This window comes from Gymnoscopelus braueri (genome assembly GCF_963280865.1).
Source record: "Gymnoscopelus braueri genome assembly, chromosome: 12".
Taxonomy (NCBI): Eukaryota; Metazoa; Chordata; class Actinopteri; order Myctophiformes; family Myctophidae; genus Gymnoscopelus; species Gymnoscopelus braueri.
In genome coordinates this window covers 49,145,658-49,167,783 of record NC_137614.1, presented here as the reverse complement: position 1 = coordinate 49,167,783, position 22,126 = coordinate 49,145,658, and the positions used below count along the sequence as shown (strand labels likewise).

Genomic DNA, 22,126 nt, shown 5'->3' with positions numbered 1-22,126 from the left:
TTTATGGTGATCTGCAGATCGACGAGAAACAGATCCAACTGTCTGCAGCCAGGAAGCAGGTGAAAGCAGCCAAGGCCGATCACAAGGCCTCACATGATGAGAGGAGCAAAAAGTAAGGCCTCACACGACTCCTCCACCCACCATTAGACAGGTCTGTCCGACAGTTTGGTCAATAGAGATTTCTATGTATCCATATTAGAGGTGTAACGATATAGTAACTGCATCGGAAAATCGATTTTAAATTTTCAACGATCTACTATATCGATATGCAAACAGCAAAATATCGTATCGTTTGTCTTTGTATCGTATCGAATCGTTTTACAATGCATATAATCGTATCGAATTGTTTTTCAGTGCAAATAATCAAATCGTTTTGCAATGCGAATAATGGATTTTATCGATACTAAGTACTAAGTACTAAGTACTACTACATATTGCTACATTTGGTTTATCGATAAATATGTGTATTCTCTGTGTTCATGTCAAGGTGCGGCTTTGTCCATATGTGTTCAAATACAATGTCCATGTTTTTGCCAGAGAATCACTGTGTTTACTTATTTATATCCATAATAATACTTATACTTATAATAGTTACTGTATCGATTTTAAATCATTGAATCGTATCGTATCGTATCGCCATGAAATAAACATCGACAGGCATATGGATTCCATATGCCTGTCGATGTTTATCTACTCGTCTCTAAGGCAGTGGTTCTCAAACTTTTTCATGTCAAGGACCCCCAAAATGATATGTACTTGGCCGCGGACCCCCATCTCAAAATATTGTGTTCCAGGGAACCCCCAGAAGCAAAGATTTGTGTTACAAATGTTTGCTTTAAAGGGACTACACCATGAATTTTAACTTTTTCTTCTTTTTTGTGTGCTTTTGGTCTCCCCTACCTCTCTTCTATCCCAAAAAATACCCCAGTTTGAACACTCAGGCTTTCACAGCATATCTGGGGTTTTCTGTAAATTGGTCTCAAAACAGGCCGAACTGATTTGCACCCTGACGTGACGTGACGTCACGTCAGGGTGCAATCCCTCCCGTTTTTCAGTTCCAACCCCCCCCAAAAAAAATAAAACATTCTTTTTTTTTTTTTTTTTTTTACTTTTTCCACACAGAACCAGGAGATAACATGCATACAAACTGGCTCAATAGCGCCCCGTGCCAAACAGGACAATGTGGTATTGCAGGTGAAAGTGCTTTATAAGCCAGAGAGAAGTTAGTTGGAATGAGTATATCTGAGGCTTGATTTAGGCTCAAACCTTTTGAAAAACGTTTGAGGGACATAAACAATATGATATTAAATATTATTATTATTTTTTAAATTCATGGTGTAGATCCTTTTAAAAAATATATATATATATATTCAAAGGTTTGCACACATTTTCACGATTTTTCAAAAATAGCAGATCTATAAGCTCATAGCGCGGCACTCGGTGCCGTGCTATGAGCTTGTATATCTGCTATTTTTTGTATAGCCATTAGCCAAAGTATATGGATACAATCTAAAATGACACGGATGCGTTCCCGGTCTTAATGGATTAATGGGTTAACTATGGGAGTGTATACTGTACACATGGAACCAAATGGACCCTCTTTTATCTGTGCGGCATGTTTTCAGGACTGTGGAGTTGAAACGGAAGGCGGTGCAGAGGATAGAGGAGCAGCTGATGAAGCTGCAGATGCAGGCTACCGACAGGGAGGAGAACAAGCAGATCGCTCTGGGCACGTCCAAGCTCAACTACCTGGACCCACGCATCTCCGTAGCATGGTTGGTAACCTTCTTACATCCGTGGTTTTTCAACCCTTTTTCATATCAAGGTCCATTATTTATTTGGTGCATTTGAGCCACAGAACCACCGTTTGATGAGATTTTAGCCTCTCAGACCCAAGACTTAGGATATTTTGTAATCGCTGGATAGGATTTTGTCCACAATTCCATGCTGTGTTGATGTTGGTACCATTAGGAAAGATAACAGGCAACATTGATACAAAAATTGATACAACATTGATACAAAAATAACAATTCTTCAAGTAAGTAATGCAGATGTTTTAACAATAATGTAACTCGTAAGAGCGTGAAATGAAACCGGGTCCATTTGGTTTCATTTTACGTTCTCAAGAGTTAAAGATCTATAAGGGTCCATTTGGTTACCAACTCTCCATCATTTAGCTGGGGACCACCTGTGAAACTTCTCAAGGACCAATGGTGGTCCTTGGACCACTGGTGGTCCCTGGACCACTGGTGGTCCAGGGACCACTGGTTGAGAACCACTGCCTTAGGCTATGCCTACACTTCTTTTGGTATTCTTTTTACTATTTTTAAAAACATTAAAAAAAAAATCAAATAGCCGATCTTCGAGCTCACAAAGTCGATGTAGATCGGCTATTTGAACTATTTTGAACTATAAATGTAATGCCAAAAAGGTTTAGGGTTAAAGGTTAAGGTAGGGCCCTTTTGTTTTTTATTTGTAAGGCTCAATAAACCAAAAAAAAAAACGCATGAAAAGTGTCAATTATGGTTAATATATTCAGCATGTACCAGTAAAGTCTCAACCATACCTTCACACCTCTGCACAAAGATGAAAGTGTGAACGTGTGAGTTTCCTGGCAGAACACCACAGGGGGGCCATGTTTCCATGGCTACCAGAGAGTTGTTTACTGGTACGTATATATACATGATGAATAGATGACCGTAATTGACACCTTTCATGCAGTAGAATTGGTCATACTTGTAGGTCAGTAGTTCTCAACCTGTGGGTCGGGACATGATTTTTGGGGGGTCCCCAGATGACAGTAAAGTGACAATTTAAGGGCTTTTAAGACTTTTTTTAATACCTAAACAAATATATATATATATAGCCTGCATGCATCAAAAGTAGCCTAATCAACAAACTACACTATAAAAACATTGTCAAATAATATAAGAAAGAGGCAAACATTGTGAAAATAGCCGATCTACAAGCTCACAACGCCTCGCGCTGCGAGGCGTTGTGAGCTTGTAGATCTGCTATTTTCACAATATTTATCTGGTGAACCGAGTCAAACTAAATGTAATGCCTCTACTCCTACAATTCCATGTGCTTATCAGGGTGGGGGGGGGGTCCCAGCCTGAAAAGGTTGAGAACCACTGCTGTAGGTGGTGCTGAAGCAAGAGAAAGAGTGAAAATGAGTAAAAACCACCCACTGTTTTGATTTGAGTGATTGACCACCAGTGAGTCCCGGGACTCACTTTATTGAAAACCAAACAACATCACTGTATTATATTAGATTTATATTTATATTATAGCTATTTTATTTTGTTAGATATGTGGTGGTGTTGTTACCTGACAATTAGTTGACTTTTGGTGAAAAAGACAGCATATTGGTATCGGTTGATATCGATATCGTCAACATCGAACATCCCTAATTTTTCCCTGTGATTGAGGGAATAAGTTGGAACTTCTGTGTGTGTGTGTGTGTGTGTGTGTGTGTGTGTGTGTGTGTGTGTGTGTGTGTGTGTGTGTGTGTGTGTGTGTGTGTGTGTGTGTGTGTGTGTGTGTGTGTGTGTGTGTGTGTGTGTGTGTGTCTGACACGCTCACACCACTGTCTGAGCTAGGCAGCGACTAGTCATAAGAGATTAAGGAGGAAGAACGTTCAGAAAATGATATACTACAGTTGACAGAAAGGCAGGAAAGGCTCTTGGCGAGGTGGGAAAACCAAACCTAGCAGTGAGTGGGACGCCAAAATAACACAACCTCCAAAAACAGCACAGCTACACCAAGTCAAATAAGTAGGAGGGGGAAAAAAGTGCGAGGAGGAACAATAGCGTTTGTTTCTGAAGTTCAGTGAGGCATCTGCACACACACACACACACACACACACACACACACACAATGCTCTCCTTCCTCCTCCACGTGGGAAGGCAGGGTGAGGAGATGTCCTCCATGGAGCTGAATGGAGGGCTAGGCCGCTGGAACAGGGGGAACGGCCCAGCCGTCCGCCCGCCCGTCCCGCCCCGCCCTCCACCTCCCTCCCTAACCCATGGCCCACGGCTATTTATGGAGCGCTGCTGCCTCCTCCTCCTCCTCCTCCTCCTCCTCGTGCACAATGGATGCAGGAATGCTCTATGTTTTTGCCTCCTGGATGCAGGAGGCCTAAAGGCAGTGGTGTCGGGACCCCCCAGGGGGGTCCCCCCAAAAGATTTTTTTTAGGGGGGGGGGGGGGGTCCCAGATGATTAGCTTAACCCATTAAGACCTGAAGCGATTCTTAAAAATGTTTTCTAAATCAGTTTTTTGAAAAAAATCAAAAAAAGAAAAGTTCAAGATTTTTCAAAAATAGCAGATCTACAAGCTCGAGTGCCGCGCTATGAGCTTGTATATCTGCTATTTTTGAATAGCCAAAGACATCTAAAGTGACACAGATGCGTTCCAGGTCTTAATGGGTTAATGTGCAACGTTGTTTTCTCAACTCGACAGTAAACAAACCAGCATATACAGTGTAAGTGTCTACACTATACAGGGTATCTGCACATTTCTAAAGTGACAATATGAGGACCTTTTAAAGGGATAGTTCACCCCCAAAATGACTTTTTTTCCTATCGATTAGTCGCCCCATGGAGACTTGAATTCATGGATTTTTTTTCTTTTTAATTCGCATTCCTATGCCATTAATTTGATGACCGGCAGTGGTTCCGGTAGGAGACACAAAGAGTCTCCTTTGTGCCTACTGGTCCGCTGGTCATCAAATTATTGGCTATAATTGGCTATTGAAAAAAAGAAAAAAAAGTCTCCATGAGGTGACTAATTGATAGGAAAAAAAGTATTTTTTGGGGTGAACTATCCCTTTAAGACATTTTAACACCTCTGAAATGAATTTCACATTGCGTCAAAAGTATAAACAAACTACTATAAAAAATGGTCAAACATTGGCCAAATTTTCAAATATTACCAAAGAAAGAGCTTCTAGATCGGCTATTTTCACAATTTTCATCTGTGGAACCGAGTCAAACTAAATGTAATGCCTCAACTCCTACAATTCCAACTGTGCTTGTCGGGGGGGGGGGGGGGGGGGTCCCCAGTTCAAATATGATTATTTTTTGGGGGGGGTCGCGTCCTTAAAAGGTTGAGAACCACTGGCCTAAAGGCATGAGGTTCCCATGCGGTGGGCGGTGCATGGGAACCTGCCTGCCACACTCACATGGTGTTTGAAGTTGAACGTGCGTGTGCATGTTGAATGTATGTTTATAACAGGGTTGAGCAACTAACAGTTAAAAACTGTCTCGATCGATGGTGCCAGCCATCAGTCCAGTGGTGGAAAGTAACTAAGTACATTTACTCAAGTACTGTACTTAAGTACAATTTTGAGGTATTTGTACTTTACTGGAGTATTTCCAATTTTCTGTACTTTTACTTCTACTCCACTACATCTCGGAGGCAAATATTGTAGTACTTTTACTCCACTACAATTATTTGAAAACTTTAGTTACTTTGTAGATTTTGATTATTATTACAAAACATACATTACCCACTTCAGCCCTATATACATTTCGGCCATTTGAAAATAGCCGATCTACAAGCTCACAATGTGTCGCATTGTGAGCGAAACGTATAAAAGATCATGATCTATTTAAATAAAATAATTGATTTTGTAAATGAAAATCTTCAAAACAATATCAGACGTACACAAGCTCACACAACGTCTTGAGCTTGTAGTTCAGCAATGATTTTTCACTCAAATCTTCTCTCCTGAGGGTCCCTGGCACAAAACATTTTCATATGGGGGGTCCCTCATATGGGGGGTCCCCATATGATAAATATATCATTTTGGGGGGTCCTTGACTTGAAAAAGTCTGAGAACCACTGGTGTACATCAAGTGCAGCACAACGCTGCACTTGATGTAAGAGAGGCAAGCAAGAGAGGGGAGGAAGCTGGATGCTGTCTCTCAACTGATGGCTCTGTGATCAGTGTTGCCATGTCTGCTTCTTATAAGCGACTTTGGGCTTGTTTTTCTGTAAAGTCGCTTATAAATATAGTTTTTGTTGGGGCTTGTTTCTAAACTGTAGTTGCATATTTGGGTTTGTCGTCTAGTACCTGTCAAGGACCCCCAAATAAATATGTATTTATCCACCAGAAAATATTTTGTATTTGGGTGTACAGTTTGTGTAGTTAAACATTTTCAAAAATATTCTAAATATTTCAATTTCTTTCATTTTTTCCCTCTTTTAAATAAAATAGCAGATCTACAAGCTTGCAGATCGGCTATTTTAAATATCATGCGACCTTTAGTTACTACTTTTGGGCTTGTTTTCGTAGACCTGTCTGCTTGTTTCTCTCACAACATCTGGCAACACTGTCTGTGCTCTCACAAGACCAGCTGCTGTGTAATGTTACAGGCGACCATAGAAAAAATAAAATCCCCATTTTTTTTCAAATTTATTTTCAATATTCAAATATATATTCGAATATGGAACATTTTGTTGACAGCCCTAGTGCGTGTGGAGCAGGCAGGCCTCACTGAACCAACCCCCTGTCTCTTCTGCTCCTGTTCAGGTGCAAAAAGTACGACATCACCATCGAGAAGATCTACAACAAGACCCAGCGAGAGAAGTTCGCCTGGGCGATCGACATGGCCGAGGAGGACTACGAGTTCTAAACCCGCTAATCGTTTTTTTTTGTTGTTTCCCCCGTTCTTCCCCCACCCACGCCTTTCGATCGTAGAACTGTTTGTAGTTTATGTTAATGAGGCCCATTGTGTGGGAGGGTGAGGGGAGGGGTGGGGGGGAGGGGGTGAGAGGGAGAGAGAGGAAAGACACAGCAGAAGAATTATGATGCTGTAAATACTGATTGACCGTGGATATTGTCTCTGTCGGGTAGAAACCTCCTATCTCCATATTATAACTTTTTGTGTTTTACAGTGTCACACAAAAGCATCGAAAGTTGCAGATCCGCAAGTTCGAAACGCGGCGCGAAGCGACGCGTTTCGAGCTTGTAGATCTGCTACTTTTGATGCTTTTTTATTTGAATCCTGAAAAGTTACCGTTTTGGACATATGAGGTTTCCACCCGACAGAGACGATTTATAGGACAAATACACCGAAGAAATTGATCATGCCGCCAAGAAGACAGGCGGGTGTCTCACGGCAAGAATTTAGCGGTGTTAATGTAGTTGGAAGTGAGTTAACTACCCCGCTGCTTTTGAATCTACTTTCAAAAACAGTAGTATTACCTTTTGATCTGTTAATGTCTGTAATCAAATTTGTAAGCCATCAAGATTTATTGAAAAATAAATTCTATATTGTAATAGAATAATAAATTAATAAATCAATGAATTGCCACGTTTATGAAGGAGATGAATGGGCGTGGTGGGCGTGGTGGACGCGTGCGTGCGTGCGAGAGAGAGCGTGAGAAATAAATAATACAATGAATTAATAAGCCTGTGGAAGTCCAGCTCCATTACGAACCTCTCCCTCCGCTATACGGCTCCGAGATGAGGGTCCACATTCAACCCGGAAGAACCCCCTATACGTCAGGTGCCAGTACTGCTCCCGGGTCGGCTACAATGGGGAAAACATGGCCACAGGCTGACTGAATAAGCGATTTAAGCAGTTGTTTCGCCCCGTTCTAAAAAGGTTAGGGTTCCGCAAAATCCTCAAACATCTGTAGAATTAGGGGACCACCTTTAGTTTTTGGATGCGATGTGGCGAAAAAAGGTAATCCACGGACCCTTTGCCCGGTGTTCTACCGATTCCGGTATAGCCAGCTTTGTGGAACCTCATCTCGGAGCTGCATAGCGGAGGGAGAGGTTGGTAATGGGGTATGAGTGGAAATCCAGTGTGATGATGAGCCTGATAGAGCCATCGCGAATATTGAACCCTAGCACTATGCTTATGTAACGATTAACCACTTCGAACCCTAGCGTCCCTATTCTGGGCACGTCACGATAGGCGAACATTCGGCGAAAATTAGACTATGTCCAAGCTTTTGGATCGACTGTTGTCGGTGAAGAGATTTTGGTGTAGGGGGGGGGGGGAGGAGGGGACCTAGTGAAGAACCCTGGGAATGAAGTTTTAAGGTTTTAAGTGGTTAAAACACAGAATGTTGTCCCTTTTTTTTTCTCCATCTATGTAGTTTGATTTTTAATGTTTTATTTCAGGGATGTATATATTTATTGTCATTTCCGGTGAATATTATTCAGTGTTTTGTAAAAATGAAAAGAAAAAAGAAAAGTGTTCCGTTTTGCCACTGTTGACTGAAAGCTCTTCATGTTTATATGCAACTTTTTTGTGTTTTAGTCACTTTTAACATTATTTCTTTTTAAAAGAACAAGTACAACATTCCTCTTTGTTACTTGAAATGGTGATATCACAGTAATACGCGTTTCCTGTCAGACCTGATGAAAGACTGTTCTTCCGGAAAAATAAGGACAAAGTAACGTGAGAAGGGATGTGGGTTTTGCCAAAAAAGAAAGTCAGAAAGCCGTCATTGAGTGTGATTATTATTATTATAATTATTTTTTGTACTGCTGTCAGTGAGGTGAAAGTTGTCCTCTTTGGGTTTATTTTTATTTTTATGTGAAACTCACAGCCAAACTTAACCTTTTCATGAACACTTGTAGCCATAAGACCATTTTAACGCACAACCCCTTGTTTTTTGTTCATCGTTGCTTAAATTGCTTTTGGGCTTTGTAGTTTTTAGAATAAAACATTGATCTTGTTCCTGTTTTGTTTGTGTATTTTATTTCTTCGGTTCTTCTGTCATATCAATTAGCTTTTAGGGTGAATGAATAATGATTGACATTACGTAATTGGCATTACGTAATAGCAGTGATCTGCTGGACTAAAGGTAACCGGAACGCCTGCCCCAAAACACACTCACCCCCAATTTGCTTTTGTGTGAGAGCTGCCAGTTCAAGTATACAGCAAGATAAGTAATAAGCACTGGTGGAAAGTATCTAAGTACATTTACTTAAGAAGTCATCACAATGCGTTGTGATGCAATGCATTGTGAGCTTGTAGATCTGCTATTTTCAAAAGATTTGTTACATTTTATACATTTGAAAACTGCATAATGAGTACTTTTACTTTCGTACTTTTTAGTATATTTTTATACCAATACTTTTCCACATTGCAGTATTGATACTTTTACTTAAGTAAAACATTTGAGTACTTTTTCCACCACTGGTAATAAGCCTGTTACGCTGTTATGCTTTGTTGTACGACAAGTAGCAGATGTACACAAGCTCAACGTGTCACAATGGTTAGAAAATGTGACCAAAATAGGGACGCCAGTGGTAAGGTCATTGTGGAGGTCGGTGTCATCCAATTGTCAATGATGGGAAGGACTTCACTTTTAGCACGAGCGAGGAAATGGACACTATCATTTATAAATTCAACCCTTTTAAGATATCGATGCTGTCGGGCAGAAACCTCTTATATACACATTTTTACTTTTTTTAATATAAATTAACGTCCTACTTGATCATATCAAAAGTAGCAGATCCACAATTGTTTCGAGCTTGTAAGATCTGATACTTTTGCTATTTTTGAATTAGAATCCTGAAAGGTAATAGTTTTGGACATATGAGGTTTCCAGCCAACCAGACACTATACATTAAAAAGAAAACACTGGCCCCGGACGGCTGGCGTAACCGCCTGGGCACCTGGGCTGGTATACCGGCCTGACGTGGCGTCGCGGGTTCGACTCCCGATCCAGACGACCGTTGCTGCGTGTCACCACCCCCCCCCCCCATCTCTCTCCCCATTTCCTGTCAGTCTGCTGCTCCTATCAATAGAGGCAAGAAAAGCCCCAAAAAATATATTTACAAAAAGAAAAAGCACTTAGACCAGGGGTCTTCAACCTTTTCAGGCTAGGGACCCCCAAACTGATGGGGAGATGGAACAGGGACCCCCTACCTCGTAGGGTAGGGGGGCTACCACATATATTGTATATTTATGTATACAATTGTGTTTTATATTGCCTGCTCCTATACGCACCTGCCCCAGTAGGTGTGCAAAATAAAAAATCTCTACAAAATGTATAAACATACCATGTTATTGTGCCTCCATTTATCTGTTTGCTATGGATTCATGTTATGTTTAAAGACAATTTGACATTTTGGGGGGGGGAAAAGTTTTTTTTCTTTTTCTTTTTTTTTACTAAAATATTGTTTAATCAAACAACAATTTCGCGGACCCCCTGCAGTACCTCCGCGGACCCCCTAGGGGTCGCGGACCCCCTGTTGAAGACCTCTGACTTAGACGGATGAGAACATGAGCTAAATAGGCCGGTATATTTTATGGTTAAGAAACGAGAGCACCTTGTGGTTTGGTGCACTGACAGTGATAGAACACAGTGCAACACAGTGTAAATGAGTGCACTTTGCTGGCTTGTGGTGCAGAATATTGTATTTGACTGTGTGTGCATCGTGAACAATTCTTGGTATGGACCGGCAATGGTAAGGTAATGTTTAACATCTTTATGTAATCGGGTCTTATGTCATTATGGCGTAAATAAGCACTTGTGTGAAAGACAAATCTTGTGCAAACATTTTTGACCTAGGTACTTTTACTTGATTATTTCCATTTTTGACATTTGACAGTATCAAGCGTTCTTGTATTCGATAATAAGTATCAAGTTGATACTTATTATCGAATACAAGAACGCTCGCCCCAAAACACGCTCTCCCGGGTCGATCCGGCGACCTCGGAACAGTCACCACCAGGTATTCCTAAACGCAGGGCCGGATTACCCATAGGCCGTTGGGGGCGAGTGCCCTGGGGCACCAGCCAATGGGGGCACCCAAAAAATTAAAAATAAAAATAAAAATTATAAGAATTAAATAACATAACCTTAACATAACCCTAACCCTAAAACCGAAATAAAGTAACCAAAAACCAAAAAGAAACGTAACAAAATCCGCCAATTTTTCGCGCGAGTGCACGATTTCGGCAACTTGAGGTCGCCCTGGGGCACCACATAGTGCTAATCCGGCCCTGCCTAAACGTAACCTCAGTAAAACTATGCCTGAACCTAAACCCTTGTATCTTTTTTATTCCACTACAGATAAATGACAGTTTTAATCTCTAGTTACTTTGCAGATTTAGATTATTAATACAAAACATACATCAACTGACGTCTAATAATAATAATAATAATAACAATAATAACAATACATAACATATACAATACAAATATATAATGAACACTTTTACGTTTGGTGCTGTATTTTGATGCCAATGTACTTTTAGTCGAGAACATTTTTGAATACAGGACTTTTACTTTTAACAGAGTATTTCTACATTATGATAGCCTATATTAAAGGTTCGATGACATTCATTTTCACTTTTTTAATTTTTTATGTTTTTTTGGGGGTTTTATGACCTCAATTACACCCAAAAAATCTGAACTTTGAACATTCAGTGGATTTTCTGTGGTCTGGGGTTTTCTGAATAATTAGGCTGAAAAGTAATCTGAGCTTGGCCCTTCGACAGTGAGGTCACAGTCGATTAATCCCGCCCACTCTCCTCCTTGCCCCTCCCCTCCCCTATCCTTTCCTTTGGGGGGGCGGAGCAGAGGCGATGATTGACAGGCAAAATCCCTCACCAGCGACACCCGCAGGCAAAGATTTTTTTTTCATTGCAGTTGAAAAGGCTTTAGAAATGTGAGAGAAAAACACCTACAGTGAATCACTGGAGTGGAATTTTCAGTTCAAACTTTTTGTACACGTTTGAAGGACCAGGACAAAGACTCTGAATGTGGTGTAAACATGAATGTCATTAAACCTTTAAAGCTGCACTATGTAACTTTCCTCTTCTACCCCGGATTTGAATACGATTTCCTGCACAAGCGCTGACATTTTTTACCATTGAGCTAATAGAGCCTGCCTGCTTGCTCAGGGGATAAATTGAATCTTGACCATCAGGTCAAAATTTGTGTCAGATCCTGTGTCTAGGTGAGACGTGACCTTTGACACCATCTAAATGTCTCAATAGAAGAGCAGGGAGACTAAATGCAACCACCCCAATATATTGTATTAACTTACTCTACCATACAGGTTGGACAAATTTACATTTTATTCATTAAAATTCACCCATTTTCAACATATCTTCATATAATTGTCCTCACTAATAGTCCTTATAAAATGGTACCATTGTTGTCTACCCCAGTGCTTCTCAAACTTTTTCATGCCAGGGACCCCCAAATTGATATATATTTGGCCGGGGACCCCCATCTGAAAATATGTTGTGCCAGGGACCCCCCAGAAGCAAAGATTTGTGTTAAAACGTTCGCTTTAAAATAAATATATTCAAAGATTTGCACAAATTTTCAATATTTTTCAAAAATAGCAGATCTACAAGCTCATAGCGCGGCACTCGGTGCCGCGCTATGAGCTTGTATATCTGCTAATTTTTAATAGCCAAAGTATAAAAGGTTAAAACTATTGTGATGCTATTTTCACTCATTTTGCTGGGGAGTGGGGACCCCCTCAAGGACCCCTGGGGGTCCCCGGACCCCACTTTGAGAACCAATGGTCTACCCCGTCTGTGTCTCAGAGGGGCTGTGGACAGTTCAGAAACCCGCCTACCAGTGACATCATCCATGGTGAATCCTATAGCTAATAGAAACTGCAGGCTTTCTATTCATTATCATGCTATAATCCATTGTTCTTGCCTTAAAAAAACAAAATCACTTTTTTTTATTATCTTGTTTGAAAACAAAAACATGCCTAACGATGTTGTCACTGGTAGGCGGGTTTCTGAAGTGACCACAGCCCAGCTATGAGACACACAGACAGAGTAGGGGGGAAATGGTACCATCTTTTCATGAGCATTAGTGAGGACCAATTATGAAGACAGATTGAAAATGGTCGTCCTTTAAGTAAAAAAAGTAAAAAAACAAAATGTGAGTAGCCTACTTCTTCCACAACAGCCTGGGGTGCAAACAGTGTATTCTGATCAACAGGTAGGGGGGGGGTAAATAATTAGCCACATAATTAACTATTATGACAAGCAAAGCAAGCAGAGAAGTGTAGCTGTGTCTTTAAAAGGGCACACGTATACGTCGCCGTACCTGCAGTGTCGTTCACCAAAAACACCAGATCTACAAGCTCACAACGCTCTCACAACGCAGTCTCGTTAGAGATACCGCAGCTGGGTGCTATTGCTGTAGATCTGGTATTTTTCGCTCTCGCGCGATCGTGGCTTAAAGGGGCCGACGCGTGCAACAGCCGCTTTGTTGTAGTCTACATGAGGGGTCGGTACCAGTGTTGCCATGTCCGCTTTTATAAGCGACTCTGGACTTCTTTTTCTGTAAAGTTGCTTTTAAATATTGGTAGTTGCGGGTTGCGGCTTTTTGGGCTTGTTTCTAAAGTGTAGTTCAACTTTAGATGTAAAGCTATAGCTTTAAAGCACAGCTCAAGACCTATTTCTTCACTCTTGCGTTTAGTTGATTTTTAAATCTCTGTGTTGTAACTTATTCATGTCCTCCTCACTGTTTTGCCTGATTGATTCACTGCCTTTTTTTTTTGCTTTTATTTGAATATTGTTTTATGCTTTTGCTTTTCTTTTTTTGTTTTATTGTTAAATTAGTTGTACTTTTTCTGTAATTGTATTCTTGCTCTGTAAAGCACTTTGAGCTGCAGTTCATGTCTATTCAAATAAAGTTTATTATTATTATTATTATTATTATTTAGGCTTGCTTCCAAACATATAAAAAAATATATTTAAAGGTAGGGTAAGTGTATTTTTGTTAAAATAAGTGTTAAATAGCCCTATATTCTGATTGTACTCATTGCTATAAGTGTTTGTTCAGTAAAAGGAGTCTCTCCAGCTCTTTATTAAATAGAAAATACATTTTCAGTGCTCTCTCCTGATTGGCTTACATTTGTCACCTACCTGAAAATATACTATATTCTGTTTACTAAAGAGCTGGAGAGACCCCTGTGACCAAACAAAAGCTCTGTAGCAATGATTACTATCAGAATCAGAATATAGTACTTTAACCTTTTTAACAAAACAAAAAAAAGTTTACCCAAACATATCACTTACCCTTTAAACCAGTGGTTCTCAAATATTTTCATGAAAATGTTTTGTGCCACAGTGAGCATTTGTGTTGTTTAACGTTTCACCCAAAAAATCCAAATATTCCACATTTTATAGCAAGAGTTTTTGAAAATAGCTGCTGCATGTAGGTTTTTAAAGTGCTCATGTGGCCTAGTATTACAGTCGCTTCCAGTGGTGGAAAAAGTACTCAAATTCTTTACTTAAGTAAAAGTACCAATACTGCAATATAAAAATACTCTGTTAGAAGTAAAAGTCCAGAATTAAAAATTTACTTGAGTAAAAGTACAAAAGTATTGGCATCAAAATGTACTTTAAGTACCAAAAGTAAAAGTGCTAAATATTTGAAAATAGCAGATCTACAAGCTCACAACGCGTCACGATGTGACGCGTTGTGAGCTTGTCGATCGGCTGTTTTCAAATAGCCTAGGTATAAAATAGGGCTAAAAGTGGTTAATGTGTGTTTCATTATATCATAATTTATATCTGAAAAGTAACTAGTAACTGAAGTTTTCAAATAATTGCAGTGGAGTAAAAGTAAAAGTTTTGCCTCTGAGATGTAGTGGAGTAGAAGTAAAAGTATTGGAAATTGGAAATACTCAAGTAAAGTACAAATACCTCAAAATTGTACTTAAGTACAGTACTTGAGTAAACGTACTTAGTTACTTTCCACCACTGCCTAGTAGCCGCCTATTACAGTCGCTTCTCTTGGGCTCTTGTTTTCATCGACACTGGTTGCTTTGCTTGTTTCTCTCGCCAAACCTGGCAACACTGGTCGGTACAGGGTAATACGGTAGGCGCACCAGTAGAGACAGGCAGGGTGGGGGGAAGGGCCGGAGCTACACAGCGCTAAGAGCCGGAGACCAGAGCTCAACTTGCGGATTCATCCACGGTTCTTCTTCCCTCTCTCTCTCTCTCTCTCTCTCTCTCCACTCTCTCTCTGTGTCTCTCTCTCCATGGACGGGCTGCTATAATAGCGGACCACCACCACGAAGACAAGAAAAAGGGGGGATAATAATATATTTTTCGGGGGGCCCGGAGAGGAGACTGGAGTACATTCATTGCTGGGGGGGAGACTGACTGGGCCACCATGATGATATAATAATAATAATAATAACATTATAACCAACACACATTGGTTGGAAAGACTAAGGAGGAGGAGGAGGGACAAGTTTTTTTCGAGGCCGTCGGAGATGAGCTCTAGGTCGGGGCTGTCGCCGAGATTTTTTGCGGCGACGTGTTGTTGTTCCTGCCGCTGTGTGTGTGTGCGCTGGAGGCTCGCTGTTTGCCTGTTGTTGTTCCCGTTGGATTTTTCCACAAGGTAAGTAAAGGAAGGTGGTGGTGGGGTGGGAAAGGACGGGGGGGAACATGGGGGGGGGTCTTCTTGGAGGAAAAGAGGCTACATTAAGCAGCCATGTGGGGGCTAAAACAAATCTTTCGCTACCCTGTACCTGGGTTTTTTTTGTCAGCGGTGGAAAAATCAGCCATTCTTTCCTCTTTTTTTGGCCCGTTCTTCCTTCATAAACCTACTAACTAACTAACCCCCCCCCTGGAAATGTAGCAGCTAAGAGCGTGTTGTTGTTGTTACATTGTATACACTCTGTTCCCATTTTTGGCAACACTTTGTATCCAATATGTGACACAACAACAGGGGACGGATCAAAGAAGAAGGGAAACTTTGTGCTCTGGTTACATTGTAGCGGATTGATTTAACAGGCCCTTAAGTTGGTGGTCTTGTGTCGGAGTCTGGGTGTGAAAATCAGTGTCACACTCACACACACCAGAGATAGAAACCTGTGGATTTCTAATTTTTTATGGGGGGGAAATGGAACCTTACTTAGAGGTCTGTAACTCTGAGAGAGGGTACAAATGGAACCAAATGGACCCTTGCGGGTGCTGAAAAGCTCAAATCAAGGACCCCCGTAACTCTGAGAGTGCAGAGTCATGGGGGTCATTGATTTGAGCTTTTACTAGCCTTGGATCAAGACTATTATTGATGTATTTTATTGATTTCGACAGATATGAAAGCTAAAAGTCAGACTCGATAAAATACATCTGTGATGGTCTTGATCCAAGGCTAAGCTTTTACAATAATGTCCCCTTTGCAAGGATAAGGTGCAGCTGAGCTGACAGTTATATGACCATATCACCTGAAAGATTAGATAGGACAAGTGATTCTCAACCTTTTTCCATGTCAAGGACCCCCAGTTTTGATATACATTTGATACTTTTTTTTCTGCTGTAATCTCTGGGACCCCAGAAATCCTCAGTGTGTATTTAACTCTCCAAGAATTTATGGTGGTCCCTGGACCTGATGTTGAGAAATGGTGAGATATAGGATAGCCAAACTGTAGGCTAACTGTAGTCAAATTGTAAAACTAAACGTATAGCGCTGATATATAATAAGCAAGTATGCTGGCACAATTTGTGATTTCATATCATGGTAGACCTATACTGCTGGTATAGAGTACATTTAGTTGTGTTTTTTGTTATGTAAAGACAGGTCAAAGTTAATTACTGTGCCTTTTAAGTACCTCTATATTCCCATAGTAATCAATCATTGCTGTATAGAGTTTGTATGTTCAGTAACATGGGTGTCCCGTCTCTCCAGCTCTTTAGTAAACAGAAAAAAATACATTTTCAGGTCCGGATACAAATTTCATTCAATCAGGAATCATGAGACGTCGCCTCATACAGAATGCAGGATAAACACGGGAAATTGGAAGTGATGAAAATTGGAATTGTAACAATATAAAATGTGAGCTGATAAATGGGCGCTCTTTCCTGATCGGATGAAATTCGTGACCCACCTGAAAAGGTATTTTATCCCCGTCTCTCCACCTAAAGAGCTGGAGAGACGGGAAGACCCCTGTCACTGAACAAACACTCTATATAACAATGTTTCCTATCAGAATATAGAGCTTTACCCTTTTAACCAAAAAAAAACAAACGTTTTGTTTTATCAAAAAGAAAAATTTCACTTAGAACAGTGGTTTTCAAAGTTGGGTCCAGGGACCGTCAGGATTCCTTAAGGATTTTCCAAATGGACCCTTACAGGTCTGTAACTCTGATATTGTACAAATGGATTGTACCATTTGTACAATCTCAGATCTTATAAGGGGTTTTATAATCTCAGATCTTATAAGGGGTCCTTGAAACTAAAAGGTTTCAGAAGCCATTGATAAGTGCAACCTTTACACTGTTATGTTGTGTGCAGGATTACCACAACAGAAGACTTGCAACAAGGGATGTGGTTTTTTTGTTTTTTTTCTCATGCCCCCCCCCCCTCCTCTCTTCTCCTGCAGGAATCTCTGTCTAGCTCTGGACTGAGCAAATTGTTCTGAAAGGAAAAGGGAAACAAACAGGGGAAGTAAGCATGGCTGGAACCGCGGGCTCCTTCTCCAACGGACCTGTTCCGTGGATAGAGAACGACACGGAGATGAACAACATTTACAGGGACCTGGAGCTGGGAACGGTGTTGACGCTGTTTTACTCCAAAAAGTCCCAGCGTCCGGAGAGGAGGACATTTCAAGTCAAGCTGGAGACCAGGACAATTATTTGGACCCGGGGAACTGATAAGATAGAAGGGGAAAGTGAGTAACAACGTCACACACACACACACACACACACACACACACACACACACACACACACACACACACACACACTGACAGATGCACCTCAAACCGGTTGTAAGCTGTCATGCTAAGCAGTAATACATTATTTCAGGAATGACTATGATCCCTAAGACAAACAAAGCAAAGAGATCAAGGGTAGACGAGATGAAAGTTCCACTCGTCTTCCGTGGCGCTGCTGTGTCAGGAACTAAACTCTTCTTAACCACTTAAAACCCAGTTGACCGGAGCCCAGAATGTCTTTGCCGAAAATAGCCAATCTATAAGCCCACAACAGGTTGTAGATCAGCTATTTTTGCAGAATGTTAATCCCCAAAAGTAGGAATGCTGGGGTTCGTGTGGTTAATTTGAGCAGTTAGGTGCACGGTATGCAGGTTAGGGCTGGCGGCCATACTGTAGCTGAACGTTAGAGAGGCTGTCTAGTGGGGAAAAGAAGGTGGTTCGACTCCGGGGCCCCGGCCTTGTGTCGCCGTGTCCCTGAGCAACCCCCTAACTGCTCCCCTGGCCCCGAGCAGCGCTCATCGGAACCATCTAAGCAGCCATCAGCTGGCTGAAGCTGAAGCAGCATTCCCCCCCCATGCACGGGACTAACAAAGGTCTCTCTTTCCTGTCCTTGGTCAACATCACGATAAACACAAGAAGTGACACCAGCTAAAGCTTGTAGTTAGTAGTAGGGTAACTGGAACGCTCGCCCCAAAACACAGACTAGTTGGCATAGTTTTACTGAGGTTAAGGTTAGGAATAAGGTTAGGTTTAGGCATAGTTTTACTGAGGTTAAGGTTAGGAATAAAGTTAGGTTTAGGCATAGTTTTACTGAGGTTAAGGTTAGGAATAAAGTTAGGTTTAGGCATAGTTTTACTGAGGTTAAGGTTAGGAATAAAGTTAGGTTTAGGCATAGTTTTACTGAGGTTAAGGTTTAGAATAAAGTTAGGTTTAGGCATAGTTTTACTGAGGTTAAGTTTAGGAATAAGGTTAGGTTTAGGCATAGTTTTACTGAGGTTACATTTAGGAATAAGGTTGGGTTTAGGCATAGTTTTACTGAGGTTACATTTACGAATAAGGTTAGGTTTAGGCATAGTATTACACTGAGGTTAAGTTTAGGAATAAGATTGGGTTTAGGCATAGTTTTACTGAGGTGAAGTTTAGGAATACGTTTAGATCTACTAGTAGTTTTACTGAGGTTACGTTTAGGAATAAGGTTAGGTTTAGGCATAGTTTTACTGAGGTTCCGTTTAGGAATAAGTTCAGGACTACTAGTAGTTTTACTGAGGTTAAGTTTAGGAATAAGTTCAGGACTACTAGTAGTTTTACTGAGGTTAAGTTTAGGAATAAGTTTAGGACTACTAGTAGTTTTACTGAGGTTAAGTTTAGGAATAAGTTCAGGACTACTAGTAGTTTTACTGAGGTTAAGTTTAGGAATAAGTTCAGGACTACTAGTAGTTTTACTGAGGTTAAGTTTAGGAACACCTGGTGGCGACCGCTCCGAGATCGCCAGACTTGACACTGGGCGAGCGTGTTTTGGGGCGAGCGTTCTGCTATTCAGTAGTACACAAATGTCTGGTTTGAGGACACGCAGGAGCCCTCCAGCTCCACTCCTGTCCTCCAGCAGTGAGATCAGTTATTCAGCTGCCTCCTCTCTCTCTCTCTCTTTCTCTCTCTCCTGGGTAGCAGGATGCCTTGTGCACAGCTGCACTCTGCTCCGGATGCAAGCCAGAGAGAGAGAGAGAGAGGAGTGAGACAGGACTGTGTAGGCTCACAGGTTTTTTTTTTTTGTCATACCAAACAGTATCATCTTCTCTGCCATGATGCGGGAGACAAAAGGGTTTGGAGTGGGGGTTGGGGGGAAGGTTGGGGGAGGTGGATTCATACACACACAATGAGCTCATAGCCGTTATTTGATACTCCTGGAGAGGTGATATCAGCCCCCGGACAGCTCATTAATGTACATAAATAGAATGTAAAGGTTTTTTATATTTTTTACTGGAAGTGTGGGATCATTAAGTGCCTTGATGTTTATCCCGTATCACGGACGGTTAAGAGAATTATGTCCATTTAAGGGATATTTCACTTTCAAACGTGTGGGGTCATTTTATCGTCTACTCAGGCGTACCCAGACAGTTTTTAAGTTGCTTGATTCACTATTTAGATATTTGACATTCGTTTTATCAGACGCGCCCCCTTCCTATACGAACCCATTGTAACTTCAAGCTCCCTTTTAACCATGTTGGACTCATTGAAAACACCAGTCCTGGGTTCTGGTGACCGATATTGTCCTTCTATGTAATACGTAAGGGGGCCGTGTTTTTTCAATTAATTATTTTTCGTTTTTTTTTAATTCTCCCAAAATAATGCAAAAAAGCATTTGAAAAAAGTAAAAAACACGGCCCCTCACGCATCAGGAGTACAATATCAGTCACCAGAACCAAGGACGGGTGTTTTGTTTTCAGTGAGTCTAGGGTAGCTCTCTTGGAAAGCGCCTGTTGACGAAAATCTGCGGTTGAATGGGTGGTGTGTACACTGTCGCGTCGGGTCGGAAGTTGTAGGGAAGCGTCGAGCCTCCCCAGACATTTGGTGCATGTGCTTGGCTAAGGAGCCACTGGGGTGACGCTACCATCTGCGGGCTTATGACTGAACGCCTCTTAAGTTAGAATCCCGCCTAGACGGAACAATATCTGTGCGCCGAGGACTCTCGGCTGGCCTCGCGGCTGGCCTCGCGTAGCCCGGCCCCGTGCCGGGTGCGAAGGGGCTGTTCGTGACTAGGCCGGGGGTCGCCGAAAGATGGCGGCCCTCCTTCCGGACGCACACTTCTTGTTTGTGAACAACTTGGCGCCAAATGACTCGCAAATGACCGTCGTGTAGCTGTGGGCTGGCGGAGAGGAGATAGAGCTCTCTAGTTGGCTGCTAGGGACCCTTTCTAAAGTGCCGTACATTTATTTAGTCTGAATACAGAGCATATCCATGGTATAAATATTGTTACAGCTACATGTGTGCTCAAAATGCAGAGAAAGGCGAGAAAGGGCTGTAAAATCACTGAAGCAACCGGTGGTATTCTATCGCTTTCATTTGAGTTTTTCTCTACCATTACAAACCCAAGTGTGCATTCTCCAACTATTTCATGGGACAATGGATGTACAGGGAACAGAGATTGTCCATTTTATTTTTATCAATTGAAAATTATAATGATGAAACGTTTACTTTGTGGATGCGCAATGCTCGTGTGGTGGTGAGTAGCCTATCCTTGATGTGAGTAGCCTATCCTTGTTGAAAAAGACATCAAGCCATAGGCTATTTTAGCGTCATCTCAGGTGCATTTAGACACGTTCTTTTCACACCTTCCAACCGACTGATCTCCCGACTTCATTCGACTGCCAGTCTGAAGTAATCGGTAGTAGTCTGTTTAGTGGAGACTAGAGCTACCTTAACATGGTTAAAATGGAGTTTGAAGTTACAATGGGGGTCATACAGGAAGGGGGCTTGTCTGATAAAATGAATCTGTCAAATATATAAATACTGAATCGAGCAACTTAAACGGTCTGGGGCTGCTCACTGCTCACAAAAGCCTGAGTAGACGATAAAATGACCCCAAACATGTTTGACAGTGAAATATCCCTTTAACCGTTTAAGCCCTATATGCTTCGCCGTGCTTGTAGAACGGCTTTTTTTGTTGCAGCAATTTTTATCAAAACTTTCACCTATAATGGGGATGACAGGATGAAAGTGGTTAATAGCGGAAACACTGATATGTTTGGCTGATATAAATCATAGGCCTAATGCTGATAATGGTACCTGATTGGTCTGTGATGGATTGGATACATGCTGCATGCATATTGTGTTCCTGTTTGAAGTGACATAGTAGGTGCTATTAGGTTTAACCACTTAACCCATTAAGACCGGGAACGCATCTGTGTCATTTTTTGATTTCTTTTTATTTTTTATCGTGAACATTTTTCTTTTATTGTGAACATTTGTGCAAATCTTTGAATATATATATTTTTATAAAGCGAACATTTTTTACTCAAATCTTTGCTTCTGGGGGTCCCTGGAACAACATATTTTGAGATGGGGGGAGGGACAAATACATATCATTTTGGGGGTCCTCTAGTTTTGTTCCAGGGGCCTCCCCAGAAGCAAATATTTGACTTAAAAATGTTGTTTCAAAAAAATATATGTATTCAAAGATTTGTGTTCCATGATTAAAAAAAAATGCAGATCTGCAAGCTCGTAGCGCGGCACTCTGTGCTATTTTCACAGAATATTCACCTATTATGATGCTCAGTTGGTTCATGTGGTAGGCAACAATAATATAGTAATAATATAAAATGGTAATAAACTTTTATTTAAATTTTAGAACCTTAGTTTATAGAGTTATAATGCACACCACACAGCATCACAGACCTTGCTGTAAGTGTCCATTTGGAACCCACTCAAGGAATATTGAGCGGTCTCAG

At 41.2% G+C, this 22,126-nt stretch overlaps 2 protein-coding genes across 2 annotated transcripts in view; both read left to right on the top strand.

The window, feature by feature from the left end:
* The window catches only part of LOC308096206 (DNA topoisomerase 1-like), a 53,696-nt gene extending 45,668 nt beyond the window's left edge, over window positions 1–8,028 (top strand). The window contains exons 19-21 of the mRNA XM_080443540.1: window positions 18–112; window positions 1,626–1,775; window positions 6,537–8,028. Coding sequence (XP_080299666.1) covers window positions 18–112; window positions 1,626–1,775; window positions 6,537–6,639 — 348 coding nt within the window. The 3' untranslated portion in view covers window positions 6,640–8,028. The remainder of the gene's footprint in view (window positions 1–17; window positions 113–1,625; window positions 1,776–6,536) is intronic.
* Window positions 8,029–14,876: 6,848 nt separating this feature from the next.
* plcg1 (phospholipase C, gamma 1) overlaps window positions 14,877–22,126 on the top strand; it is an 87,661-nt gene continuing 80,411 nt past the window's right edge. The window contains exons 1-2 of the mRNA XM_080443533.1: window positions 14,877–15,364; window positions 17,349–17,636. Coding sequence (XP_080299659.1) covers window positions 17,420–17,636 — 217 coding nt within the window. The 5' untranslated portion in view covers window positions 14,877–15,364; window positions 17,349–17,419. The remainder of the gene's footprint in view (window positions 15,365–17,348; window positions 17,637–22,126) is intronic.